Source organism: Drosophila miranda (assembly GCF_003369915.1).
Source record: "Drosophila miranda strain MSH22 chromosome Y unlocalized genomic scaffold, D.miranda_PacBio2.1 Contig_Y2_pilon, whole genome shotgun sequence".
NCBI lineage: Eukaryota > Metazoa > Arthropoda > Insecta > Diptera > Drosophilidae > Drosophila > Drosophila miranda.
Window position 1 is genome coordinate 13583622 of NW_022881614.1, and position 24628 is coordinate 13608249.

The 24628-nt window shown below is 46.2% G+C and overlaps 2 protein-coding genes across 3 annotated transcripts; both read left to right on the forward strand.

Annotated features, from left to right (window-relative positions):
• The first annotated feature begins 7207 nt into the window (after window positions 1-7207).
• On the forward strand, window positions 7208-8295 carry LOC117193767 (glutathione S-transferase 1-like). The gene is made up of 3 exons (XM_033398496.1): window positions 7208-7394; window positions 7451-7556; window positions 7634-8295. The coding sequence occupies exons 2-3, from the start codon at window positions 7459-7461 to the stop codon at window positions 8214-8216; spliced, it is 681 nt and encodes a 226-aa protein (XP_033254387.1). The 5' UTR covers window positions 7208-7394; window positions 7451-7458; the 3' UTR covers window positions 8217-8295.
• An 11239-nt stretch (window positions 8296-19534) lies between these two features.
• LOC117185840 (transmembrane protein 164-like) lies at window positions 19535-24307 on the forward strand. 2 transcript variants are annotated; one of them, XM_033397563.1, is made up of 5 exons: window positions 19535-19612; window positions 22753-23147; window positions 23210-23402; window positions 23458-23558; window positions 23617-24307. In XM_033397563.1, the coding sequence occupies exons 2-5, from the start codon at window positions 22812-22814 to the stop codon at window positions 24034-24036; spliced, it is 1050 nt and encodes a 349-aa protein (XP_033253454.1). In that variant the 5' UTR covers window positions 19535-19612; window positions 22753-22811; the 3' UTR covers window positions 24037-24307. The 2 variants fall into 2 exon arrangements, with proteins under 2 accessions (XP_033253454.1, XP_033253456.1); XM_033397565.1 differs by lacking the exon at window positions 19535-19612 and adding an exon at window positions 20077-20324.
• The last annotated feature ends 321 nt before the right edge of the window (window positions 24308-24628 follow it).

Sequence of the window (24628 nt, forward strand, 5' to 3'; positions counted from 1 at the left end):
AGTCTCTGAGATCTAGGCGCTAATGTTTTACTTTAAGCAAAGCCGGCTATGCTACGTGTGTGTTAGAGAGAGACAGGTCGAGAAAAAATGAAATTGTTTTCTTGATGCTGGCTATAGTAATAATACGATCTTATTCAAATTCCGCAGTCTTCAAGATATGGTCATTCTCTACAATTCTACGTTTTTGGTTTTCTCATATCTTTAAAATTGTGGAAGCCACAGATTTTCGTCTTTTGTGGGGGCGGAAGTGGGCGGGGCGAAGTTTTGAAATATTTTTGTAGCAGTGACATATCACAGAAGTCTGGATCCAAAACATCGTTGCTTTAGCTCTTATAGTCTTTGAGCACTACGCGCTGAAGGGGACGGACAGACGGACGGACGGACGGACGGACGGACAGAGAGACAGGGCTCAATCGACTCGGCTATTGATGCTGATCAAGAATATATATACTTTATGGGGTCGGAAACGATTCCTTCTGGGCGTTACACACATCCACTTTTACCACAAATCTAATATACCCCAATACTCATTTTGAGTATCGGGTATAAAAATAAACGAGGGGAACGTTGTGAGTTGCTGCGGACACCGCAACTCTACGGTTATACCCGATACTAAGTCAGTATGGCTCTCCTCCGGCAGACGCCGCTAATATTAAACGACACGACAAAGAGTGCGTGCGAGAGAGACAGAAAATCAGTCTGAGCGTGACGTCGGGCGCTGCGTAGCCACGGCAAATTGATTTGTTCCTATTGGCTATAAAAATGATCTGATCTGATCCAGATTCAGCAATCTGATAGATATGGTCATTATCTATGATTCTGCGTTTTTAGTTTTCTCGAATGTGCAATATTGTGGATGCAACAGTTTTTCGTCCTTTGTGTGGGCGGAAAGGAGTGGGGCGAAATTTTGAGATATACGTTTTATAGTAAGATCTAACAGGAGTGCGGATACCAAATTTGGTTACTCTAGCCTTAATAGTCTCTGAGATTTTTAAATATCCACAGATTTTCGTCCTTTGCGGGGGCGGAAGGGGGTGTGGCGAAATTTTGAAACAAACTTGTCTCGGTCCGATATATTAGGAGTGTGGATACCAAATTTGGTTGCTCTAGCTTCTGTAGTCTCTGAGATCTAGGCGCTAATGTTTTACTCTAAGCAAAGCCGCCTATGCTACGTGTGTGTTAGAGAGAGACAGGGCGAGAAAAAATGAAATTGTTTTCTTGATGCTGGCTATAATAATGATACGATCCAATTCAGATTCCGCAGTCTTAAAGATATGGTCATTCTCTACAATTCTACTCGGCTACTTCGGGGGCTGGCTACGGCTCACTTGTTCGCGCCCGCCTTCACAGTTTCTGCGCTATTGGCCTGCTCGACTCGCTCGGACGTTCCTTCCACCGGTTGTGAGCCCCAAACGCTTTGAAGTTCGACGAGGAACTGAACGCCAGCACAGCTCGGCACTTTGAAAGCTTTCGGCCCACCGCCCTCCCGCCCTGCCGACAGCATGGCACAGAAACGAAGTGGAATCGAAACACGTGGCGAGAGAGGCACCGCACCGCACGAAGAATGCCGAGAGCACAAGCTCTGCTTCCCCGTGGACTGTTGCTGCTGCTGCTCCGGAGCAGGAGGGGAAGGGCGGCCAGAATTTGGTTTTTTGTTGCGCCAGAGACACTTGCGGCTCGGCTGGGACAGGGCTCCATGTTGCCAGGCTCAGAGGGACGGAAGCAAGGGCACAGGCACAGGCACAGGCACATGTTGCCGCGGCTATTAATGCTGCCGGTTCGCAAGTGATTCCGGATCTGGTATGTCTGTCGATAAGTTTGGCACTTTCATGGACTGCCCCGACATTGGGGGGCCATTAGCGTCAGAAACGCCACAACCGCAGAATGATTGGGCGCGAGTGTAAACACTTTTCGACCTCCGGCCATCTGTTTGATAAGATAAACATCGCTCGGGAGACGATCGGGCAGGGTGGTTCCTGCTGCCACTCAATGTTGCCACAGCACAAACAAACACGAACACTTGCTATACTCTTTCTGTGCCAGTTCGAGACCCAGACCTGGTATCAGTCTCAGTCCCGGGCAGCCACAAGGCGACCGCGACCGATGCAGCGGAGAGCTTTTTGGGGACTTCCGTTCCCTGCGACGCGCTCGATGGGGATTTCATGTGCAGTTGATTAAGTGAAAATTCCCCTAAAAAGTCAAATGAGAAATTAGGCCCTGCCATGGGACAAGATTAGTTAATTCTAGTATTCGGACTCGGACTCCGGACTCCCTCTTCCCACCTCTCCTACCCGGAAAGCCCAGTAGGCATCAGCCTACACTCCTGTCCTTCCGTTCTCCTGTCCGTTTCCTGGCAAGGACCTAATGGGGCTCAAATTAGGACTCTCAGATTTATGTTCCGCCAGACAGGCGGACGGCAAGCAAGACAGAATGGCCAGGATGAAATTTAGCCGTAATTAAATAGTTGAAATTTCTATTTAAGTTTTCATTATCGACGAAGAAGGGAAGAGGGAGAAGGAGCAGGAGAAGAGTCAGCGCATGGAGGCAATGAACTTTCGCCTGGGCTTCCACAGGGGCAGCATCATCTCAGGTGTCGGACGCACTGTCTGCAGCAAATTAAACACGATTAGGCGGCCAACGGGTTGTCCGTGCACGTGCACGCTCGGTCCCTGCCCGCCGGCGAAATCCATTTCTATAGTTAATAAGCTCCACCCGCTGTGCCACACGCCGCGTGCTCTTTTTGAGCTGCAGCCAGGCAGGGGGTCGGCCAAGGGACAGGCAACCTGCAACAGGCAACAGGCGACAGAGGCCGGGAGGGGTGCACCATAGCTCCGTGCTGTTGGTAATTTAGTGGATGTGCTTGGTGCGGCTCCTCCGGCGACTCCTGCGGCGCATTGTAGTCGGCTGCCACTCACTTTCCTCCCGTCCCCTGCCCCCGAATGGCTGAATGGCTAATGCACTCGCCCCACCGATGCTGCATAAATTAATTGATTTATCCAGATCAGAACAGGGCTAAACAGAACAGATCAGAGCGCTGACGCATGGAGCTACGCATGGCTACTGGCTGGGAAGGCCCTCAGTTTTAATTAGCATTTTCTGGTTTTGATGCCCCAGTGCGTATACGCAATTAGACATATTTGCCTCGTTAATTACTAACCCTGTCCGGGCACATACGAGTGTGGCACTAGCTAGTGCGAGCTACACACTCCACACACATTAGTTAATGGGCCCACGTGGCAGGCATCATTCAAGGATTTATGGCAGAGCAGGTCCAGCCCTGTCCAGCCTGCTGAAGGGGCCCGCAGAGCGACCCATAAATCTAAACAATTCCTCTCCCGCACATAAATTCTCCGATTCGGGTTGGATAATGCTTTCCTGCCCCTCTAAAAGAATGCTGAATAAATGATTTTAAAGCTGACGGCATCCAAAATGGCCGAAGATTGGTCCACTTGCAGCTCGAATAAAACGACATTCAGTGGGGGCCGCATTTCGGCCAGAATGCAAACTGCTAAGAGCTGCTGCCAGCTTCTAATTCTGTGGCTCCTATTGAAATGCGGATTGAATTATTCAAGAGCGATAATGGGATTACCCAGATCATGAGGATGACCATCAGCTTATGGCAGAATTATTCACTTGAATCGATTTGAGACTCTGAAATATATTCAATGAGAGTGCAGATATCACGGGGATTATCATTTAAACTATGTAACAGTTAGCTCCGGCGGATGAAATTCAACCAACGCGAACATCCTTCCGCTCTTTAGGTGGTTATGGGAGCCAGTATGCCTACTCCACCATTATTGTTTATATATTCAAAACATAGCTACTGCTGTCGTCCTTCATATGGGCCCCTTGTTTGCCTGTCATTTGATGATGCATCTAATGACCTAAGGGCTTAGACTTGACAGAACCGACCGATTCCACCTGTGCGGCTTTCAGGGCTAATCCATCAATGGCAGCAAGGCAGAAAGTGCCAACAGCAGCTCGGAGCACCGCAGCCAACACACACAAAAAATAAGCACAAAAACAAACCAATAAAATACCCGAAACTCTCGGTTAGAACAACGGCGACCGCAGAGAGGGGCAGGGGAGCGTTGGAGAATCGGTCACGTCCATTAAAATACATATTCGAAAAGCCCTAAAATCCATTCATTCAGGTGGGTCGTAAAAGCGCGAATGGCCACCAACCCGTGTCCTCCCTCGGCGGCTCCCGTGCATTCCTTCGCTTGCCGAGGGAAATGGGTCTCCATCATTCATCCATCGAGGGTGTACGCATGTAGATTTTCCTGTTCAATGCAGCACCGAATAGATGCCTTCCCTGTCGTCTCCGCAGCAGGCTTTATTTATGCCTGTGTTTTACAGTTCAATAAAGTCAAATAAATTGGGATAAGAAAGCCAAGAGGACGACCTGAAGGATTTTGATGATGGGCACAGGCGGATCGGCCAAATTAAAGCCCCAAGCCTCGAAGACCTGCCACAGTTGCTGAAGTGCAAAGACACAGGCGGAATGCCCATTGAGAGAAGTCAATGGAGCCGCCAGCGGGCAGAAGGTCAAGAGTGCGTGTCGGGCTGGCATTGATGGACGAAGACAAAGCTGAATGAGAACGTAGGCCCTGAGTGGGGACTGAAGTGGGGCGTGGAACGCGATTGGTAACATATGCCAAGGTCATCTTTCGTTTTTTTATTTCTCAAATGAAAAGTGACCGCCATTGCGCGAACGAATCGGAATTCCCACCATCCATCCACAACTAATCTATATCTTCTGGGAAAATGTCGAACTTTGCTACTTCTACGCCGCATATTTCCCCCGAGCTCGGACAACAGAACATGGAAACTTTATGTATTATTTAGATCCATATCTGGCACTGAAAAGTTCTATAATTCTATTAATCTCGAACCATAACATTGTTTTCTTTAGGTTTTATCTGTGGTACTCCTGATAATTTTCGATAAATTTATATTAATGTTTGTTTGTAAGTAGTCATCCGAATTTTGGCTAGGGTCAGATACATAATCCAAGGTCCAAGGAATAATTAGGGGTAATATAATGTATTCCATACCCTTCATATTGAGAGTTCATTTGAAAGCAATACCGGGTAATACGAGTGCTTAATCAGCACAAACGTTCGGCTGGTGGAACAATCGGTTGTAATTTTTCAACTACACCGAAATGGCTGAACAAATCTCGAACCAAGCTCTCCCTTAATTGGGGGAAAAAGCAAAAATAAAATCTACATTTGCGACTTGGGTGCCCAACTAGGCGGCAGCGTTCCATTGTCCGTGCCGTCCATCCGTTATCCTTCTGCAGGAGAAACACTGCCATTGTCAGTCATTGATTGCCCATCAAGATTTCTTCGGGCGCCCTGCCCTTCATTTGACTCTGCTCTCCGTCTCTCTGCCTTCTCTATATCTACATAATGGAATGTCACTTTTAATTTGAGCAACGATTTATACGTCCTGTCTCCAGCTCTAGACCCCCTGTCTACAGCTGGACATTAATTTCCAATAAAAAAGGAAACGACGATAAGTAGTTGGATGCGGGATGTCCAGGCGCTGCCAAGTCTGAAGCACTTAAGGCAGTGCCAGAGATGGGCTTTATACGGGCTTTATCTTCATTGTGCTTATCAGATTCCTGGAAGTACACACAGAGTTTGCAGAGTCGCATCGAACAATTAGCCAAAGAATACCCACAATTTAATTGTTATAAATGCCAATGGATCAACGGAATTAAGTAGTATTTATGGAAGGACCTCAATCCCCTGGCTGGTGTCTGGTTGCTGCTGGCTCCCGAAACCCCTTCCGAAGCAGCGACGGTGATCATTAATAACACTGGATTTTGCACTTGAAGCGCTCACACAGCTGTCCGTCCGTCCCTCGTGGGGATGGATGGTCCTGGGTGTCTGTGTGGCCTTGCTCTCTCATTACCATTAATCTCATGCACAGTTTGGAGCCCTTTCAGCCACATCTGCTCCGCACCCAGCGGCCTTCTAGTTTGCGCCTAGTCGGAGTCTTCTCTGTGATTTCAATTAAAGGAAAAAAAACCAAGTTATGAAGATAAATGTCACTCGTCAAGTGGCAATCAATTAGTTAATGCTTTCCAGCGACGCCTTTGAGGTTCTTTACCAAAAGCCCGACCCCCAGGACTGGGACAGGATCTGGGACTGTGACTGTAACTGTTACTGTTCCTTAGACGGTGGCAGTGACGACGGAGACCGAGGGGGAAAAGCGAAGACAACATAGTTTTCCCAACAGCAAACGTTATCGCTCCAGCGTGGGGCTGGGTCTGGGGCTGGGGCTCAGCCCGTGTCTGTGTTTGTCACAGAAATTATTCAATTACCAAATTAAATTTAATGCCTTGTACTCAGAGCTAGCAGAGAGAGACACGCGGGGGCTTGGGGAGTGAGGGCAGCATGCTTTGATCCCACTAAAAGCTTTAATAACTGTAAATTGCTTTCACAAATTTGCCTTCGGCACCGAGAGCCAGGGGAGCGAGCCAAAGGAGCTAAAGTGTTTCTCCCTTGTCGCGGGCCACCCGCCCGCATACCTGGGCGCACATTTTTCCCATTTCGGTGTCGTCCTGGCCCGTGACCAAATATTTAAGGACCTTCCACGTGAGCAGCACTTTGAGCAATAGCTTGAGTTCGAGTTCGAAAACGACGGGAACGGGAACGGTAACGGGGACTGGGACGGGACGTTATCGACGTTTTTCCTCTTTCTTTCTTGCTCCGCTGCATTCCGAATACATTTCCTTCTCAGCCAGTCTCCCAATATTCATCCATCCATCTCTCTCTCATCCACTCGACGGAAGAGCAGCCGAAATCCAATTATATTCACTTTTTGTAGTGAAAAGCTCCTGCAGGAGGGCGGGCTGCCTCCGTCCTGCGCCATTAACTAATACCGAAATCCGCTTAAAAATTTAATTTTTTCACCTTTGCGTAACGTGCACGAAAAAAGGGCTGCCCCCCAGGAAATGTGTAATGTAATCCTCTTAGTTAGTCAGCTGCTCAGTGCGTGAATTTAAATTAAAATCGGTTAAGAGCATTTTGAGAAGTTCACTTCGGTGGGAGCTTTCGACTCCAGTGAATTATCATACATACATGCTTTTTTCTGTCGCATTTGTACTACATATGACATATGTATATATACATTTGCAATGTACATACATATCTGTGCGTTTGAACGAAGGCATATCGGAGACTTAAATACTCTGTAAATAAACATATACCGGGTTATTAATTACATAAAACCATTTAAAGATAATGTAAACATACTTCGTACATGCATGAAGTGTAGCGCTTGGTGGCCCATCTCTAATTTGAGCGCAGTGTAGAAACAGTCGTCAAGAGAGGGAGCTTTGAAAGCTCTCATTTCATTCGCCAATCTGAGTTTAATAAGTAAAGTTATTTAGTTAGTGGCAGCTGCAAAAGACTAATAATTTAATCCATTTTAGAGCCAAGAATGTCAGACAAACCCGTTCTCTACTACACACCCCGCAGTCCCCCTTGCCGAGCCGTGCTGCTGACAGCCGCCGCTTTGGGGCTGGAGCTGGATCTACGGTAAGTTATCGCTCGCCTTTCCTCTCTCTCCTTCTGTCTAACTGGCTAGCCGGTCCGCCGATCCCCTTTCACCTCAGCGCTGTTAATGTAAAGGCGGAAGAGCACCTGACGGCGGAGTTTCTCAAGCTAAATCCGCAGCACACGATTCCGGTTCTAGACGACAACGGCACCGTGGTGAGCGACTCGCACATCATCTGCAGCTATCTGGCGGACAAGTTCGGAGGCTCTACCGACTCCCTGTACCCGAGGGACCCCGCACAACGGCGCACAGTGGACGCGCGTCTCTACTACGACTGCGGGCACATCTTTCCCCGCATCCGTTTCATAGTGGAGCCCGTTATCTACTTTGGGGTATCCGATGTGCCCGACGACCGCGTCGTCTATCTGCAGAAGGCCTACGACGGCCTCGAGCACTGCCTGGCTAGCGGCCCCTACCTGGCTGGCGACAAACTGACCATCGCGAACCTGTGCTGCATCGCCTCGGTGTCAACGGCCGAGGCGTTCGCCCCCATCGAGGCGGCCAAGTATCCCCTCCTCGCTGAGTGGGTGAAGCGCCTGCAGGCCCTGCCCTACTACCAAAAAAGCAATCAGGAAGGTTTGGACTTGCTGGTGAATCTGGTCAAGGGCCTGCTCGCGGAGCGTCAACAGAAGCATACTTGAGTAGTCCATCCAGAACAATCAATCAATATTAAATGTAATAAAAGCGGAGGCCATGCATCATGCGCCTATCAGCACACAACAATGGGAAATGTGATAGGAGACCAGACCAGTGCGGATGGGGCCACGGCACGCGAGCGTAGGAGTAGGAGCAGAGACATCTTAACAGTTATGTGCAGCTGGTCTAGAAGTAATGGAAAAAGTTTTTTATGGGCCAAATGAAGCAACCAGCAAGGACCAAGGACCAAGGAGCGACTCGAACTTCGCCCTGGACTGTGGAAATAGCAGCCAAAAAGTTTTCTTTGATGCTGCTGCCCCGGCACCACCCCGGTGGTGCTTGTTTTTCCTGTTCGTGCTGCCGTGTTTGCTGTTTGACTGCTCTTGATATTGATTACAACCTGTAAGCGATCGCATTATAGTTGTTAAAGCATCGTCGTGGACGACTTTCAACTTTGGCCACTTGGACGAGCTTCGAAGGGGACTCCGCCGTCTTGCGGGCATTACGGGTAAAGTGTGGGGAAGTTGTCATCATAATCTCCTCCTGTGTAAATGTGTGTTTCCTGTCGAGGTTTTGCAGCCAAGATGATGTTACATGATGTGACATTTCATACAAAATATTGTACTGATGCTCGATCAGCGTCAGATGATGAAGGGAGACACATCACAACTCATCAACACTTGGGACATGGGGGACAGTGGTGGCAGGGGAGTTCCGCCCACAACACTGCCCGACAAAAGTTTCGGCTCAGCAGAACAAGCCTCTGGGCCAGAGGATTGGACAGTTCCCCGTTTCGCTTTACACTTTCCCAAATGCCATTAACTTTTGCGGTGGACGCTCGTCGGAAAGGTTGAAGCCTTCTTTTTTGTCCATTTGCCAGTGTGTGTGTTTGAGCGGGATTAAAATTTAATGCCGCAAAAGGGAAGAGCTGAAAGAAAAGCACGAAAGTGGAGAAAGAATCCGCCTAAGCGTGTGCCCCACGAACCTGGAGCAGGCGCCGGAGCCAGAGCCCGGACCAACTGTAGCTTTAACGTCATTAATGATGCATGTGGTCGGTGCCGGGCCGAGACCTTCTCCCATTTCCGGTTCGCTTAAAGTTGAATTTTCGTTTTGGCCATCTGTTTGCTGCTGTTGTCGTTATTGTGGGGTCGTTTCACTGTTTGCTCTGCGGTTGCGGTTTGTTTAACAATGAAATTAACTAGTCCCACCGAAAGTCGCAAAGTCCCCAACGAAATTCAATATTTCAATAGAATTGGGTATTTGGAAATAATTGGAGTACACGTACGTAAGCACTGTGTGTGCCTGCCTGAACGATGCCAATCAACGTAACGAATATAAATTCAAATGAACAGATAATTATTACGCTCCGAGATTGATTACCAATCAACCCCAAACAGTCGATTCCAATTCAATCCCTGGCCAGAGCGGAGCAGAGGCCGGGCTCTGTGGCAGAGCTCTGCTGATGGGGAATTCATGTTGCCACACATTGGGCGAACAAGAGCCCTGAGAGGTTGGCTCCGATTTACCATTCGATGTGAAACCTGGCACTTGCGTTCAGCTATTCAACAAGGACAAGGCCGATAAAATTGGTATTAAAGCAGACATTCGGCTCGAGATAATCACTTTGTTCACTTAAATGCCCTGATCATTGGGCAATAAGCGACATTCAGTTTCGAAAACGCACCTCCTCTGCTCGACTGCCTCTGTTGTAGGCATGTGTATGTGTTGGCCGGTGGACAGGACAATGCCACTGTCCACCATGCAGACTTCCCTCGTCCGTCTGCCAGCTGCTGATAAGCGCCTGCCCGAACATGTGGGCTCACAGCAGCGGAATGCAATTCGAATGAGGTCACTCCGGCCGAGCGTCCTCTGCGTCGACTCGAGGCCTGCTGATTAAGTGCTTGCCGTTCAGGGGCAGCAGCTTCATTTGCATTTCCATAATTGAATGGACTTACTAGATCTGTGCATGCAGATTCAATTCAAATGGAAAGCCGTTGTCCCTGCGATTTTCCCTAAATCAATATCCGGCCACCACGTAAGAGGGAGAGGGTGTACAGTGCGTCTCAGAACTAAAATCCGCAAAGAGTGTTTGCTAATCTCAAATGCAAAGATTTGTAATCTCTTCTTTGATATGAATCTACATAAGAGTTTTGGTTATAATACAAAATTGTTCTCCTTTGTCCTTTGGGATAAAATGTGTGCATTGTCACGCTCTTCTTACTGTTGCGATACGCACTGTATACATAGGTCGAGTGTCGAGGTCAGTCCCTGTCGAATAGATAATTGGGAAAATGTGTTAAAAGCATGTATTTGTGGACAGGCTGTTGCAAGTCTAATTAGCGTTGAATAATGGAATTCACAGACGGACAAATACAGAACAGAACTCCCGTATTATCCTGCAGAAACCCCAGCCTGTGTCCCAAGGTACACGTAAATACATGAAAAGGATGTAAGTCATTCAATAAGTATGATAAGTAGCAGTAATTATAGACGGCGACGACAATTTGTTGGATACTAAGTGCTCGAAAAACTTTACCAATTAGAAGCAACAGCCAGCGAAATATTACCCATTCGTGGTGCAGGGAGACAGGAAGGCAGGGAGGTAGTCCCCTGGCTTGCAAATGAATTTATTCAGCCATATCTGTATGACTCAAGCCACCATCTCATAGGCTGATTACAGGCCTGAATAAAAGCCTCTTCCCTCCACGCTGTTTTCACGCATTCGCCTCATTGCGCTTCGCCGGGCCGGGCCTGCCTTGCCACCGAGGAGTGCGTGCACAGACGCCTGGTGGAGCTTGTCTGCCGCCTGCTCCCCGCCTGCTGCCAGCTCATCGCCTCGGCCGTAAAGCTCCTTAAACTAATTAACTTTCATTTTCCGCCAGAACACGGCCACAAAATTTGGCTCGGCAGCTTCGTTTTAATTATACCCGATACTCAAAATGAGTATTGGGGTATATTAGATTTGTGGTAAAAGTGGATGTGTGTAACGTCCAGAAGGAATCGTTTCCGACCCCATAAAGTATATATATTCTTGATCAGCATCAATAGCCGAGTCGATTGAGCCATGTCTGTCTGTCCGTCTGTCCGTCTGTCCGTCCGTCCGTCTGTCGGTCCCCTTCAGCGCCTAGTGCGCAAAGACTATAAGAGCTACAGCAACGATGTTTTGGATCCAGACTTCTGTGATATGTCACTGCTAAAAAATATTTCAAAACTTCGCCCCGCCCACTTCCGCCCCCGCAAAGGACGAAAATCTGGGGCATCCACAAATCTCAGCGACTATTAAGGCTAGAGTAACCAAATTTGGTATCCGCACTTCTGTTAGATGTCACTATAAAACGTATATCTCAGAATTTCGCCACACCCCCTTCCGCCCCCACAAAGGACGAAAATCTGTTGCATCCACAATATTGCACATTTGAGAAAACTAAAAACGCAGAATCATAGATAACGTGCATATCTATCAGATTGCTGAATCTGGACCAGATCAGATAATTTTTATAGCCAAAAGGAACAAATCAATTTGCACTGGCTACGCAGCGCCCGACGTCACGCTCAGACTGATTTTCTGTCTCTCTCGCACGCACTCTTTGTCGTGTTTAATATTAGCAGTGTCTGCCGGAGGAGAGCCATACTGACTTAGTATCGGGTATAACTGTAGAGTTGCGGTGTCCGCAGCAACTCACAACGTTCCCCCTCGTTTTTGTCTTGGTTTCAGCGATTTATGTTGCCACGGGTCCGGATCGCAGGCCTCGGGGGCAATATGGGTGCTGCCTGACTTACCTGAAATGAACGTGCATAATCGGGATCCCCAAAATAGCGTCACCGCAGGGACAGCCAGCTATTCTCCCGTGGTATCGTGCCAGGTACCAGGTGCCAGATGCATCCTGCATTCTGCACCAGTTGAAATTTGTCAGCAGCCTTCCTAAGGAAACACACACAAGCTTTTGAAATTGCCTGACCTATGGTCGGCACGTACACGTTCCCATGTTTTGCATATGAGAGCCACTCACTTCCACGCCCCACGCCAGGCTCGTTCGCTGTCTGTCAGTTTTGGGTTTTTGGGGGCAGCTTTTGTAATTGGTTTTGGCTCACCTGCTCACAGATTCCTCGTGCATCCTAGCAGGGGGCCAGCAGTCCTGCTTTAATTAAGAGCATTGTTCCCACTGAACAGAGCTCTACGTACATAAAGTCCTTCCCGACCTAACTATGCAGCACTTGGGGCTCGGCTCGTTCCTCGGGGCGCTTCTTAATAACTTTGGCAACAAAGCGCTTTGACGCCCTGGAATAAAAATGGGATTTAATTATCTCTTGACTTCATTTAAAAAGTTTCCCAGCATAATTTCATTCCCTTCGGATGGCATCAACGGAGCCAAAACATTGCCAAACTTTGTTGCCAGTCTCCGAGTGAGTGAGTCGAGCGAGGACCCTACGAATCAAATTAAATCATTTGCTTCGGACTGAAGGATAATAGCCGTTTCGAATGGTCACAATTGCATTTCGGAATATCCAAATACGGAGCAGAATGTGATACATCCAGGACTTATCTCGGAATAGATAAAATGTATGCATAATCCTCCTAAGCATTCATTTCGTTCAGTCCAGGGGCGACCCTGAGGCTTGAGGGCTGGCTAGTGAGCGGAATTAATTTTCAGCCATGTCCCATTCAGAACATGGAAACAAAAACATACATATGTACATACTTATGTATGTATGGGGTTCATCCAAATCGCATTACCAAGGCTCATTGTGGTCCCTAGTCGTTGTTTTTCGGCTCTTGTTGCGTCAGCAGGTGAGTTCCATGTGTGTGAGTGTGCAAAGTTATTAAAACCATTCAAAACGTTAATTTTGATTCGGCTCACCTCTCCACACTCCCTCACCACAAAGCCGCACCCACTCGCACACCCTATCTCTTAGTCCCATCCCCATTTGGATTCCCATTCATACCATACATGCAGTCATGTGTGCGCGGGCCTGTAATTTGCATAACAACATGCCCCCCAAAATTACAAACCGTTGCAAATTAGCAACAATAGAGTGGGGCAGGGGCGGGGCGGGGCCACAAGGTAATACAGTCATGGCTGGTGTAAAGGGATAGGGTCTGGATAGAATATTGGCAGTGCCTGATTTTCCCGTTGCTTTAAAATTTCTCATATATACAGACCTTAAAGGGACTCCCGCAACGCTGGTTCGAAATTAAAGCCAAAGTTGAGACCCATATTGTATTCGACATACAATGCCGAAGTTAAAAGGAGGGTGGGGCCTGCCCCTGTCTGCCCCGGCAACGGCCCGATAAAGTCTCATGCTTATGACATGAAAAGTTCAGTTAGCCCTTCCTTCCCGTTGGCCCATAAAAGAGATGATTTTTGCTGTATTTCCCGTGTACATGGCCCAAGACAAAGTCGGGGAGATTGTTTGCAGGCTGGAAGTGTGTCAGGGGATACAGCAATCCCCACTTGTTGCCCGGCCAGAGGAGCTCCCGGCAGTGAAACTGCAGTTTTTCCGTGGCCAACGAGAGCACACTCCGCTCATGTCATGGATGTCATACCCAGGTGGGTGTAAGATGAGTGTTTTGCGGATGGGTGGCTTGGTGGCTTGGTGCTACATGGCTGTTATTTCGTTTGGATAACTGTTGATTTTTATGCACTGCCATCGTGGGAGAGGAATGAGAAATTGGGTTTGCGGTCTTCCAGTCAAATGCACTCTGAAATGGCTTCATTCGATTCGGAACAATTTGGGCCAAGTCATGGATGTTGTTGGACCTCTGTTTCCACATCGAAGGAGTAGTGGAAATTCATTACAGCAGTCTGCTAAAGCTTAAAAAGCCGATGCCGTTGTACTTCAAAGGGAAATGACTTTCCTGTGGTTTTTGTGTACCCTTCTGGCTGGGGATCCGAATCTGCGCTGGAACGGAGTTACATTTAAGCCAAACATCCACGAAGAACGTGTTGTTTTCACTGCATAAAAGGACCATTTGTAATTTGTGAGAAATTGAGGTGTGGTCTGCTCTGAGAGAAAACAGTCACAATCATAATATTTATGAATTTTAATGATCCATATCTAAATAGAGCCCCTATTAAAGGTGCCTTTTTCATCTACCTTCTAAGACGATTAAAGATTTTCAACAAACTCCTCAGTGGTGGGGGGGGGGGGGAGGGGGGAGGAGGATCGCACATTTGGCGTATTTCCGCTTTTCTCCTGGGCAAATGTACTACATGCATAAAATTATGCGAAATCAGCGCCGCAGCTGACAAGCAATCCGCCGCAGCCGAAACAGCTGTGTATGTATGTGGCAGGGATGGATGGGGCTGAGATACGGAGAAGCACTTTATTTGCCCGCTGGCACGTAAAAAGCTTTATCCCCGATTCATTGTCGCCACAAAGATGCTTTATCGCCGCCAGACTACAGATTCCTGCGCAGCAACGAATATGGACTCACGCCATCTCGTACCTGTCTATCCCGCCTGGCGGTGGAGGCGGGGCAGGACATGGCTACGGGATAAGCGAATATTACATCCCGCATTTATCTTCTGGGCTAGGACAACGGCAACGGCAGCGGCACCAGCAACTTTGTCTTTAGTCATTCAATCCGACAGCCGGGAGTCATCATCATCCTACGCCCAACGAACGCTTTTTGGAGATTATGGATAATCACCTCGACAGAAGAGAAGCACAGAGAAGAGAGCAGAGGAGCGGAAATTTACCTACAGCCGTATAGAAGGTAAGCCCCAGTACGGCCGTCCGACCTCCCGTTTAATATACCTTGCCACCAGGAAGGAGGCCCACACAAAAGAAGACGCATTTGTTGTTATCGTACTTTTTACTTTGCGTGTGCCTTTCCCTCATTTTCCATTCTTTCACTCGATGTTTATTTTTGCATAATTTTGCAAGCGTTGTGCCGCACTTTTAGTACATTTTCATTAGGGTTTAGGTACCCCAGTCGCTTGCTGGTCCGTTCCTCTGCAAATTTGTTTACTCTTAACGCCGTGAGGGTGAAAGTGAAAGTTTCCCGAGATTATGCGAAGGCTGTACTTTTTAGTGCACACGCTTAAGGATTGTTTATGATCCGATGTGCGTGTCAGTGGGGCAACAGCAACAGGAAGGAAAAGCGTACATACTAGAGACCTGCATGAATCCGCAGTATTCGTAAAAGGCCCCCCTAATGCGTTCGATCCTTCCCTCAGTCGGATTCGAATCACTCCGAATCAGACCAGACTTGAAAGCTGAATGGCTGGTTCTAGCGGACCGAACGAAGCGAATACCGAATCCCACCGAATCGATTCCGATTCAACAAGTCAGATCGAAAGGGAAGGCAAGCTTCGGCGAACCTACATGAGGATGATATTTCAGATTGGTTCCATTGTCGAGAGTTTATTACGTAGCGAGTTAAAGTATATAGTAGCCCGAAGGTTTAGCAGCACTACAACGATTATTTTGATTACGATATAGCCTTTGTACTGAGGTTGAAGTTGCTTTTTTCTTGGCATTGGGAGTCCACCATATCTGACGAGCGCCTATGTACGAGCATGTAGTATAGTATACGAAATTGTATTATTATTCTTGGAGGGCAGCGGAAAGTTATGGAGGAAGGGTGCCAGTGGTGCCTGCAGGCAGGCGGAAAGTGCTCACCTTACTTTTCTGTAAGCTTGCCGCCGGCGCTGTCACTCGGATGCCCACTGATGTTTTTCTTTCGCCTGCTATTTACATCTTAGCGAAGAAAATGAGTTTGGGAGCGGCAAAAAGGAAGGAAAAGAAAAAACTAACTTTTTTTGTTTTCTGCTTCTATTTCTGTTCTCTTTTCTGTTCAGTATACACTTGAAGAAGGTCTATCAACTTTTGTCAAAAGCGCCGACCAATGCGCGGTTTTGCATATGCGCCTGTTCCAACAATTTCCTGCAAGACCAACGCGGAAGAAATAAAGGGACTTTACTCATATTCCTGAAATTGTAACATGTAAAAAAACAATTTCTATTAACAAATATTTGGTTATATCGAATGGGGATGGTAATGCTGATACAAAATTAAGGTACACGTATTTCATGTTGAAAAGTAGTCCTTCCTGAAGACCGAAGGGTATTTTCAGTTTCATTGTAGCATATATAGAACTTGACCACTTGCTCGTTCATTCTTTCCTAATGTGTTCTTTGCTTTTGCCGAGCAAACCAAATTTCAGAACTTAATCAGGGTCAAACAATATTTTTATACCCGATACTCAAAATGAGTATTGGGGTATATTAGATTTGTGGTAAAAGTGGATGTGTGTAACGTCCAGACCGACCCCATAAAGTATATATATTCTTGATCAGCATCAATAGCCGAGTCGATTGAGCCATAACTGTCTGTCCGTCTGTCCGTCCGTCCGTCTGTCCGTCTGTCCGTCCGTCCGTCTGTCCGTCCTCTTCAGCGCCTAGTGCTCAAAGACTATAAGAGCTAGAGCAACGATGTTTTGGACCCAGACTTCTGCGATATGTCACTGCTACAAAAATATTTCAAAACTTTGCCCCGCCCACTTCCGCCGCCACAAAGGGCGAAAATCTATGGCATCCACAATTTCGACGATACGAGAAAACCAAAAACGCAGAATCGTAGAAGATGACTAAATGTTCTAGATCGTAAAATCTCAATCAGATCGTATAATTATTATAGCCAGAATCAAGAAAACAATTTCATTTTTTCTCGCTCTGTCTCTCTCTAACACACAGGTTTCATGGTCGGTTTTGCCAATTGCAAAATATGAGTTCAAGGATCTCAGAACCTATAAGAGCCAGAGCAACCAAATTTGGTATCCACACTCCTGTGATATCGGACCTTGACCGTTTCCTGTCCAAATTTCACCACACCCCCTTCCGCCCTCACATAGGACGAAAATCTGGGGCATCCAAAAAACTCAGAAACTATTAAGGCTAGAGTAACCAAATTTGGTACACACACTCCTTTAAGATGTCACTATAAAACGTATATCTCAAAATTACGCCCCACGCTCTTCCGCCCCCACTAAGGACGAAAATCTGTTGCATCCACAATATTGCACATTCGAGAAAACTAAAAACGCAGAATCATAGATAATGACCATATCTATCAGATTGCTGAATCTGGATCAGATCAGATAATTTTTATAGCCAAAAGGAACAAATCAATTTGCACTGGCTACGCAGCGCCCGACGTCACGCTCAGACTGATTTTCTGTCTCTCTCGCACGCACTCTTTGTCGTGTCGTTTAATATTAGCGGCGTCTGCCGGAGGAGAGCCATACTGACTTAGTATCGGGTATAACTGTAGAGTTGCGGTGTCCGCACTAACTCACAACGTTCCCCCTCGCTTAGCTTGGATTTTGGGGCCAACGTTGACTGCCATTCCCGACGCTGGTGCTATTGGTGCGCTTTGTTTTCCGGCTACAAAACAACATTAAAATTGACCTTTTCTGAAGCCGTTCGGTCTTGTTTGTAACTTTCCGCTTAAATTTAAGCCGCACGCTAGCAAGGCAAAGGATGTCTAAAATCTAATTGACGTTTTTCTAGAAAAGTGCCTTTTCCTATCTGTTTTTATTAAACAGATTTCGACTATATACTTTGATGTGTCGAACCCCCAATTAGTCGTTTAATGCCTTGGTGCGAGTAAAATTTCAGTTGTCGATTGTCTGGAATCATCCTTTAAACATTCCCAAAATAAAATGGATTAGGCAACTTGTTGTTTAGGTTTTATAAGCAAAACAAGATATAAATATCGCATATAATTGCAGTGGAAATTTCAACTTATCAGTACCTAAAGGATAACATTAGTAATTTAATTTTGCAAGTGTCGCGGATCAGAACAATAATTTAACACTTTGTCTAAGACTAAAATACCACAATCAAATACAAACGAGGGGGAACGTTGTGAGTTGCTGCGGACACCGCAACTCTACAGTTATACCCGATACTAAGTCAGTATGGCTCTCCTCCGGCAGACGCCGCTAATATTAAACGACACGACAAAGAGTGCGTGCGAGAGAGACAGAAAATCAGTCTGAGCGTGACGTCGGGCGCTGCGTAGCCACTGCAAATTGATTTCTTGCTTTTGGCTACAAAAATGATCCGATCTGATCCAGATTCAGCAATCTAATAGATATGGTCATTATCTATGATTCTGCGTTTTTAGTTTTCTCAAATGTGCAATATTGTGGATGCAACAGATTTTCGTCCTTTGTGGGGGCGGAAGGGGGTGGGGCGTAATTTTGAGATATACGTTTTATAGTGACATCTTAAAGGAGTGTGTGTACCAAATTTGGTTACTCTAGCCTTAATAGTCTCTGAGATTTGTGGATGCCCCAGATTTTCGTCCTATGTGAGGGCGGAAGGGGGTGTGGTGAAATTTGGACAGGAAACGGTCAAACGGTGTTTTGAAATAGTTTTGTAGACATATCACAGAAGTCTGGATCCAAAACATCGTTGCTCTAGCTCTTATAGTCTTTGAGCACTAGGCGCTGAAGGGGACGGACAGACGGACGGACGGACAGACGGACAGACAGACAGGGCTCAATCGACTCGGCTGATCAAGAATATATATACTTTATGGGGTCGGAAACGATTCCTTCTGGACGTTACACACATCCACTTTTACCACAAATCTAATATACCCCAATACTCATTTTGAGTATCGGGTATAATAACGAGAATCTAAACAAATTAATTCAAAACAATGTATGATAACGCCACAATACTAAAATGAAACAAAAAGTATGTTCTGTGATATAAAAATCTAAATAACCTTGAACCAGATTCATATGTAGCTGTACATAAATGCAGTACATTTTACATCTTACATTACTGGACTCGTTGGCGACACAGGTAATGGTACAGGTGACATGGAGATCAGCGAAAGTTTTCTTTTGGAACGGGCTGCATCTAATATTAGGTACATATAAATTTACCTTAGACCATTGACATTTTATTTAATGTTGAATGAGATAATATGAAAATCAATACTTTGTTTTTAAGAATAAACAATTTACCGGCAGGTTATGGTTAATCTGTAAACCTTGAAATCGTTCTGTACAAAGCGCAATCTTATCAAGGCAATAGTAGCGCTCTCCGTTTTGATTGCCAATTTAAAAAGTTAGGATTTTTATACACACACCACCTCGTAATTGATGACAATCTGTCTAGGCACATTAGTATTGCTAGCAGTTGTTTAAGTTGTTTTCTGCATTCGGCTAGTGCAATGGACATGGATGGGGACCGCAGTTGCTAATCGGCAGGGCGATCCGGGCTTGTGTTAGACTTCTGCTTTTTTGTTTGCTTCTGTCACTCATTGGCGTTGTTTTCTGTTGTTTCTCTTCGCAATTTACGGTTAATTGCAGTTCTGTGTGTACTCTTGTCGGTAACGGACACGGGAATCCGGGTTCCGGAATCAAAATTTTACCTAGGTAAATAAATTCAAGAAAGTGTATCGATCAGAGGATATACATATGTTAACAAATCTATGCATTGTAAAGTAAAGTTTGATTTGGCTAAACGGATATTGCACGCCGGAAATATTACGTTGCCATGCGTTCTCTGGGTCACGCCACTGTCTCTCTCTCTCTCAGCCACTAGTCCAATTTGGTGCCGACGGTTGCCTTTTCCAATTCTCAGTCACTACGAGTGCATACGGCTTTCAACATATAGTATGTATGTACATACATATGGGTGAATGTACACATATGAATATCAAATGTTGCAACCCTCACTACACAATCGTCTGCATATGATTTTTTGGCGCCCAATTTGACAGGGAGAGAGCAAAGAAAAGCTCAGGAAAGCTCAGCACTAAGAGCGAAAGCTCACTCAAGGACAATTAATGGCAGGGGAATAACTGCTGAACGGCTGTCGTAATTGTCTCCGCAAACAGTCGCCCACGTACGGCGTTATATTTCCACTCTCCGCGCATCTTCTCGTAAAACAACTGCATCGTAAATGCAGAAAATTATGTGAATGCAGATTTTACGGAAGAATACGACAAGGAGAATTAAGCGATAATGGAAAATTGTGGATAGTAGTGTTCAAAGTTCGTTTGTTCGGTCATTATTTGTGGGTTCGAGGCGAGCTTTGCTTAAGACCACGTGGCAACCCCAAAACAGCCCACAGCGTGCTGAATAGGTAAAGGGAGGAAAAATATGAACTGAAAAACATAAAACTGTTTTTGAGTTTGTGGGTTCCGCTGTAATCTGCGCACAACACAAAAAAAAATTGTGCGACCGGCAGGCAGCAAACAAATAAAAACTGCAGTGCTTTTTTAATCGGTTGGGTTGTTGTTTTTGTGAAAGCTTCTTAATTGTTTAGGCCGTTTGTGGGTTGTCCTGACTATAAAAGCTCGCTCTCCACAGCGTGCTGAAGCAGTGTGTCTTCTCCTGCTCTTGACAATGAAAAGCACAACGTCCGCACCCCCCTGGCTCTCCTTCGCTCGCTTGACTTGACCATACGTATTGCGCCTGTTTTGCTATTCCTTGCACCTTCAAGTAGATAATGCGACGACGCGACTGCAGTGGCGTGATTCAGAAGCAGGCGTGCACGTAGGCTGTCCCTCAAAAGTGTGCTTTTAAAAACGTTGCTGGCTAAAAATACAAATGCCGCTACATGTATACATGTATGTACGTATGTATGTAGATGGCCCCACTGGTAACCGTATGTTTTGCCCCCGCCGGTACTTTCTAAAAAAAAACGAGGGGGAACGTTGTGAGTTGCAGCGGACACCGCAACTCTACAGTTATACCCGATACTAAGTCAGTAGGAGAGAGAGCCACTCCGGCAGACGCCGCTAATTTGAACGACACGACAAAGAGTGCGTGCGAGAGAGACAGAAAATCAGTCTGATCGTGACGTCGGGGGCTGCGTAGCCACTGCAAATTGATTTGTTCCTTTTGGCTATAAAAATGATCTGATCTGATCCAGATTCAGCAATCTGTTAGATATGATCATTATCTATGATTCTGCGTTTTTAGTTTTCTCGTATCCTCAATATTGTGGATGCAACAGATTTTCGTCTTTTGTGTGGGCGAAAGAGGTGGGGTGAAATTTTGAGATACACGTTTTATAGTAAGATCTAACAGGAGTGCGGATACCAAATTTGGTTACTCTAGCCTTAATAGTCTCTGAGATTTGTGAATATCCCCAGATTTTCATCCTTTGCGGGGGCGGAAGGGGGTGTGGCGAAATTTTGAAACTAACTCGTCTCGGTCCGATATATTAGGAGTGTGGATACCAAATTTGGTTGCTCTAGCTTTTGTAGTCTCTGAGATCTAGGCGCTAATGTTTTACTCTAAGCAAAGCCGCCTATGCTACGTGTGTGTTAGAGAGAGACAGGGCGAGAAAAAATGAAATTGTTTTCTTGATGCTGGCTATAATAATAATACGATCCAATTCAGATTCCGCAGTCTTAAAGATATGGTCATTCTCTACAATTCTACGTTTTTGGTTTTCTCATATCTTTCAAATTGTGGATGCCACAGATTTTCGTCCTTTGTGGGGGCGGAAGTGGGCGGGGCGAAGTTTTGAAATATTTTTGTAGCAGTGACATATCACAGAAGTCTGGGTCCAAAACATCGTTGCTCTAGCTCTTATAGTCTTTGAGCACTAGGCGCTGAAGAGGACGGACAGACGGACGGACGGACAGACGTACAGACGGACAGACAGACAGGGCTCAATCGACTCGGCTATTGATGCTGATCAAGAATATATATACTTTATGGGGTCGGAAACGATTCCTTCTGGACGTTACACACATCCACTTTTACCACAAATCTAATATACCCCAATACTCATTTTGAGTATCGGGTATAATAACTGGGTGGTCGGGAGAAAAGGATGTGGTGGCATTCAGCTCTTGGCAGACATGATTTCATACTCTTTCATTGTGTCTCCCCGACGCTGTGGTCAATTTATTTCCCATCGCATTTGGCACCCAAAGACCACCACTCCTCCCACAATGCAATCTTCTTGTCAGCCTGGTCCAAAGAATATTCAACAAGCAGCGTGTTCGCCGTGCGAGTGCTAGTCCAAGTATCGAGTGGCTAGCGGTAATTGCAATGGAAGGGTCAGAGGAAAAATTACACACACCCCACCATCCTCGCCTGTCTGCAAGCCGCTATTAACCGTTCTTTTCGAGTTTTACGACTTCCGCCGGAACAACAAGAAAAACGAAACAAACAAATCAACTGCCTGTTTCAGGCAGAACGAGAACCGCAATGAGGGGGGTTCTGCTTGGCTCCGATTGGGCCATTTAGGCTGGGATGGGTTGGTATCCATGGATTTTTTCACTCTTTGACGCAAACGGAGTGTTTTTTACACATTTTAGTTTTAGTTTATTTTCGTGCTCTTCCATCGAGCACTGCTCCAATAATTTCATACTTTCGTGAAAACTCAAGGAAGAGTATTCCAGTCTTCCAGGCAGTGACACCTTGTCTTTTCAGTGGTACGAAATGCTGTTTATTTATAATGCACAGTCTGAGGACATGGGTTGGACAGGATCAATAAGAAATGGTTGCACAAGTATTTAAATGCTTAAGCCCAAAAATCAATATTTTTACAGAACCGGAAATCAAAACCAGAAGTCAGCCGGATACCGAGAAAAGACCAAAAATACCAGCAATGGAGTGGGACTGGAGTTGGGCAGTGGGAGGCGTTACCGCCGAAGTTCCAAGGACGACGGGGCCTGAGTGCATTAACTATATGACCGATCGGAGACGCTGGATCGAAACGGTGTTACTGTCGGCGCTCTTCATCTTCATTATACACCGGTCGTGGAAACGTCTGGCTCCCATTAAACTGCCGCCGATCCATGAGATTGAAAAGTCACACAGTCCCACGCGGTTGTTCCTTCTTATCGCAATGTCTATGGTCTTTGGCATTGAAATGGGCTTTAAACTGTCCGGGCAGTCGATGATCTTCGCCTTGAACCCATGCCACGTGCAGACGTGTCTGCAGGTCAGCTCTGTAATTTCGATTACCCAAAGAAACACCATCTTAATAGAATGCCCTAATTTCAGATCTATCTTCTGGCCGCCAAGCCTACAAAGACAAATACGGCAATGTTTCGGATACAAATGAGCAATCTGAACGGCCCCTTTCTAGCGTATCTCTTCCCCGAGGTGGAAGGGCGCACGTATCCCTTCGAGCAATCCACGTACTGGATACAGCATGCGCTGCTTTACATTATACCCATTTACCTTATACGAAGCGGTAAGTGACGGACTTTTATAGATGTTTCCCTTGCTAAACGGTTTCCCTTTTTCAGGCTCGTACACCGTTGAGGAACTTGGTGATTTCCATTGGACAAAAATTGGAACAGCTTTCATGCTGTTTTATCATTTCATTTTCCTCTCTCCACTCTCCATAGTAAGTCGATGTATTGCAGCTACTTACAACGCCATTATCCCTCTGGTTTCTCTTTTAGTTTACTGGCATCAACCTGGATCATATGCTGTGCGCAGCCGTGTCTGATCCGTTTCAGGGGCCCAACTACAGACTTTTTGCTTGTTGCCATCAGGCGTTGCTCTGCCCGCTGCTCACCAAGGGAACCGTATTACTTTTCGGCCGCCAGATTAACTCCTCTAGTGATATAAATGGAGTGGGCGTGAGGAACGTGGGTTGTGAGACTTTGCCCGCTGCGGGGACGGAGGCTGCCATGTGTCATCAGCGTAAGCAACAGGACTACGCCACATCAGAGGATGCCACAGAGACCTTAATGCGGCATCGGTACAATGTTCAGGCAGCGGCCGCAGCATCGGGTGGAATTCATTCGCATGATGCGGACGAAATGGCGTCCATATACGACGCTGCGGAATATAGGATGCCCACGACCAGGATCGACTAGTACAGAGCGAAGGACAGGGCCTTGCAATGATTATGCTATATTGTGTGCCCACTATGCATGTCAATTCTTGAATTACTTGATTAACTTTCAGTCCGGTCCACGTTTTGTAATTAGCCCCCCTTAGCCCACTATATAGAGATATCGAGGATTTCATCTGGGAACTGAAAGGTGTACATAACTTTGGCGCGCAGCTCTACTGTCCAGTCGACAGTCTTTCCTTTTCGTGGAGTGTTCAACCCTTATTTCAGGCACAATAAAATGAACGGATTACAATTATACAATTTACAATTAGCCAATCTTGTAGAAAATTCAATCATCATGGGATACAACTGTGTGTTCAGGGCTGAGAGTCTTATCTAGCTAGTAATCCTAAATACTATGGACAGGGAACGATTTTCCTATTGTCCACCAGTGGGGGTTTGTAGGTAAAGAAGAAGAGCAAGATGGAACTATAAGAAGAATTATAATTAGTATTATTTCCCCCCGGTTCAGATGCAGTTGTTATCCTGTTTAAATAAAGGGCGTTTAAGTGGGCCAACCTAGTTTTGTCATCGGTATATTTACAGTATATTTTGAAAATTAAGCGGATATT

Bases quoted from the DNA above. Each gene is read 5' to 3' on its own strand.
- LOC117193767 (XM_033398496.1), top strand. From the start codon at position 7,459: ATGTCAGACAAACCCGTTCTCTACTACACACCCCGCAGTCCCCCTTGC. The intron at 7,557-7,633 runs GTAAGTTATCGC...CTTTCACCTCAG, and splicing joins GGGCTGGAGCTGGATCTACG to CGCTGTTAATGTAAAGGCGG.
- LOC117185840 (XM_033397563.1), top strand. From the start codon at position 22,812: ATGGAGTGGGACTGGAGTTGGGCAGTGGGAGGCGTTACCGCCGAAGTT. The intron at 23,403-23,457 runs GTAAGTGACGGA...TCCCTTTTTCAG, and splicing joins CATTTACCTTATACGAAGCG to GCTCGTACACCGTTGAGGAA. The intron at 23,559-23,616 runs GTAAGTCGATGT...TTTCTCTTTTAG, and splicing joins TCCTCTCTCCACTCTCCATA to TTTACTGGCATCAACCTGGA.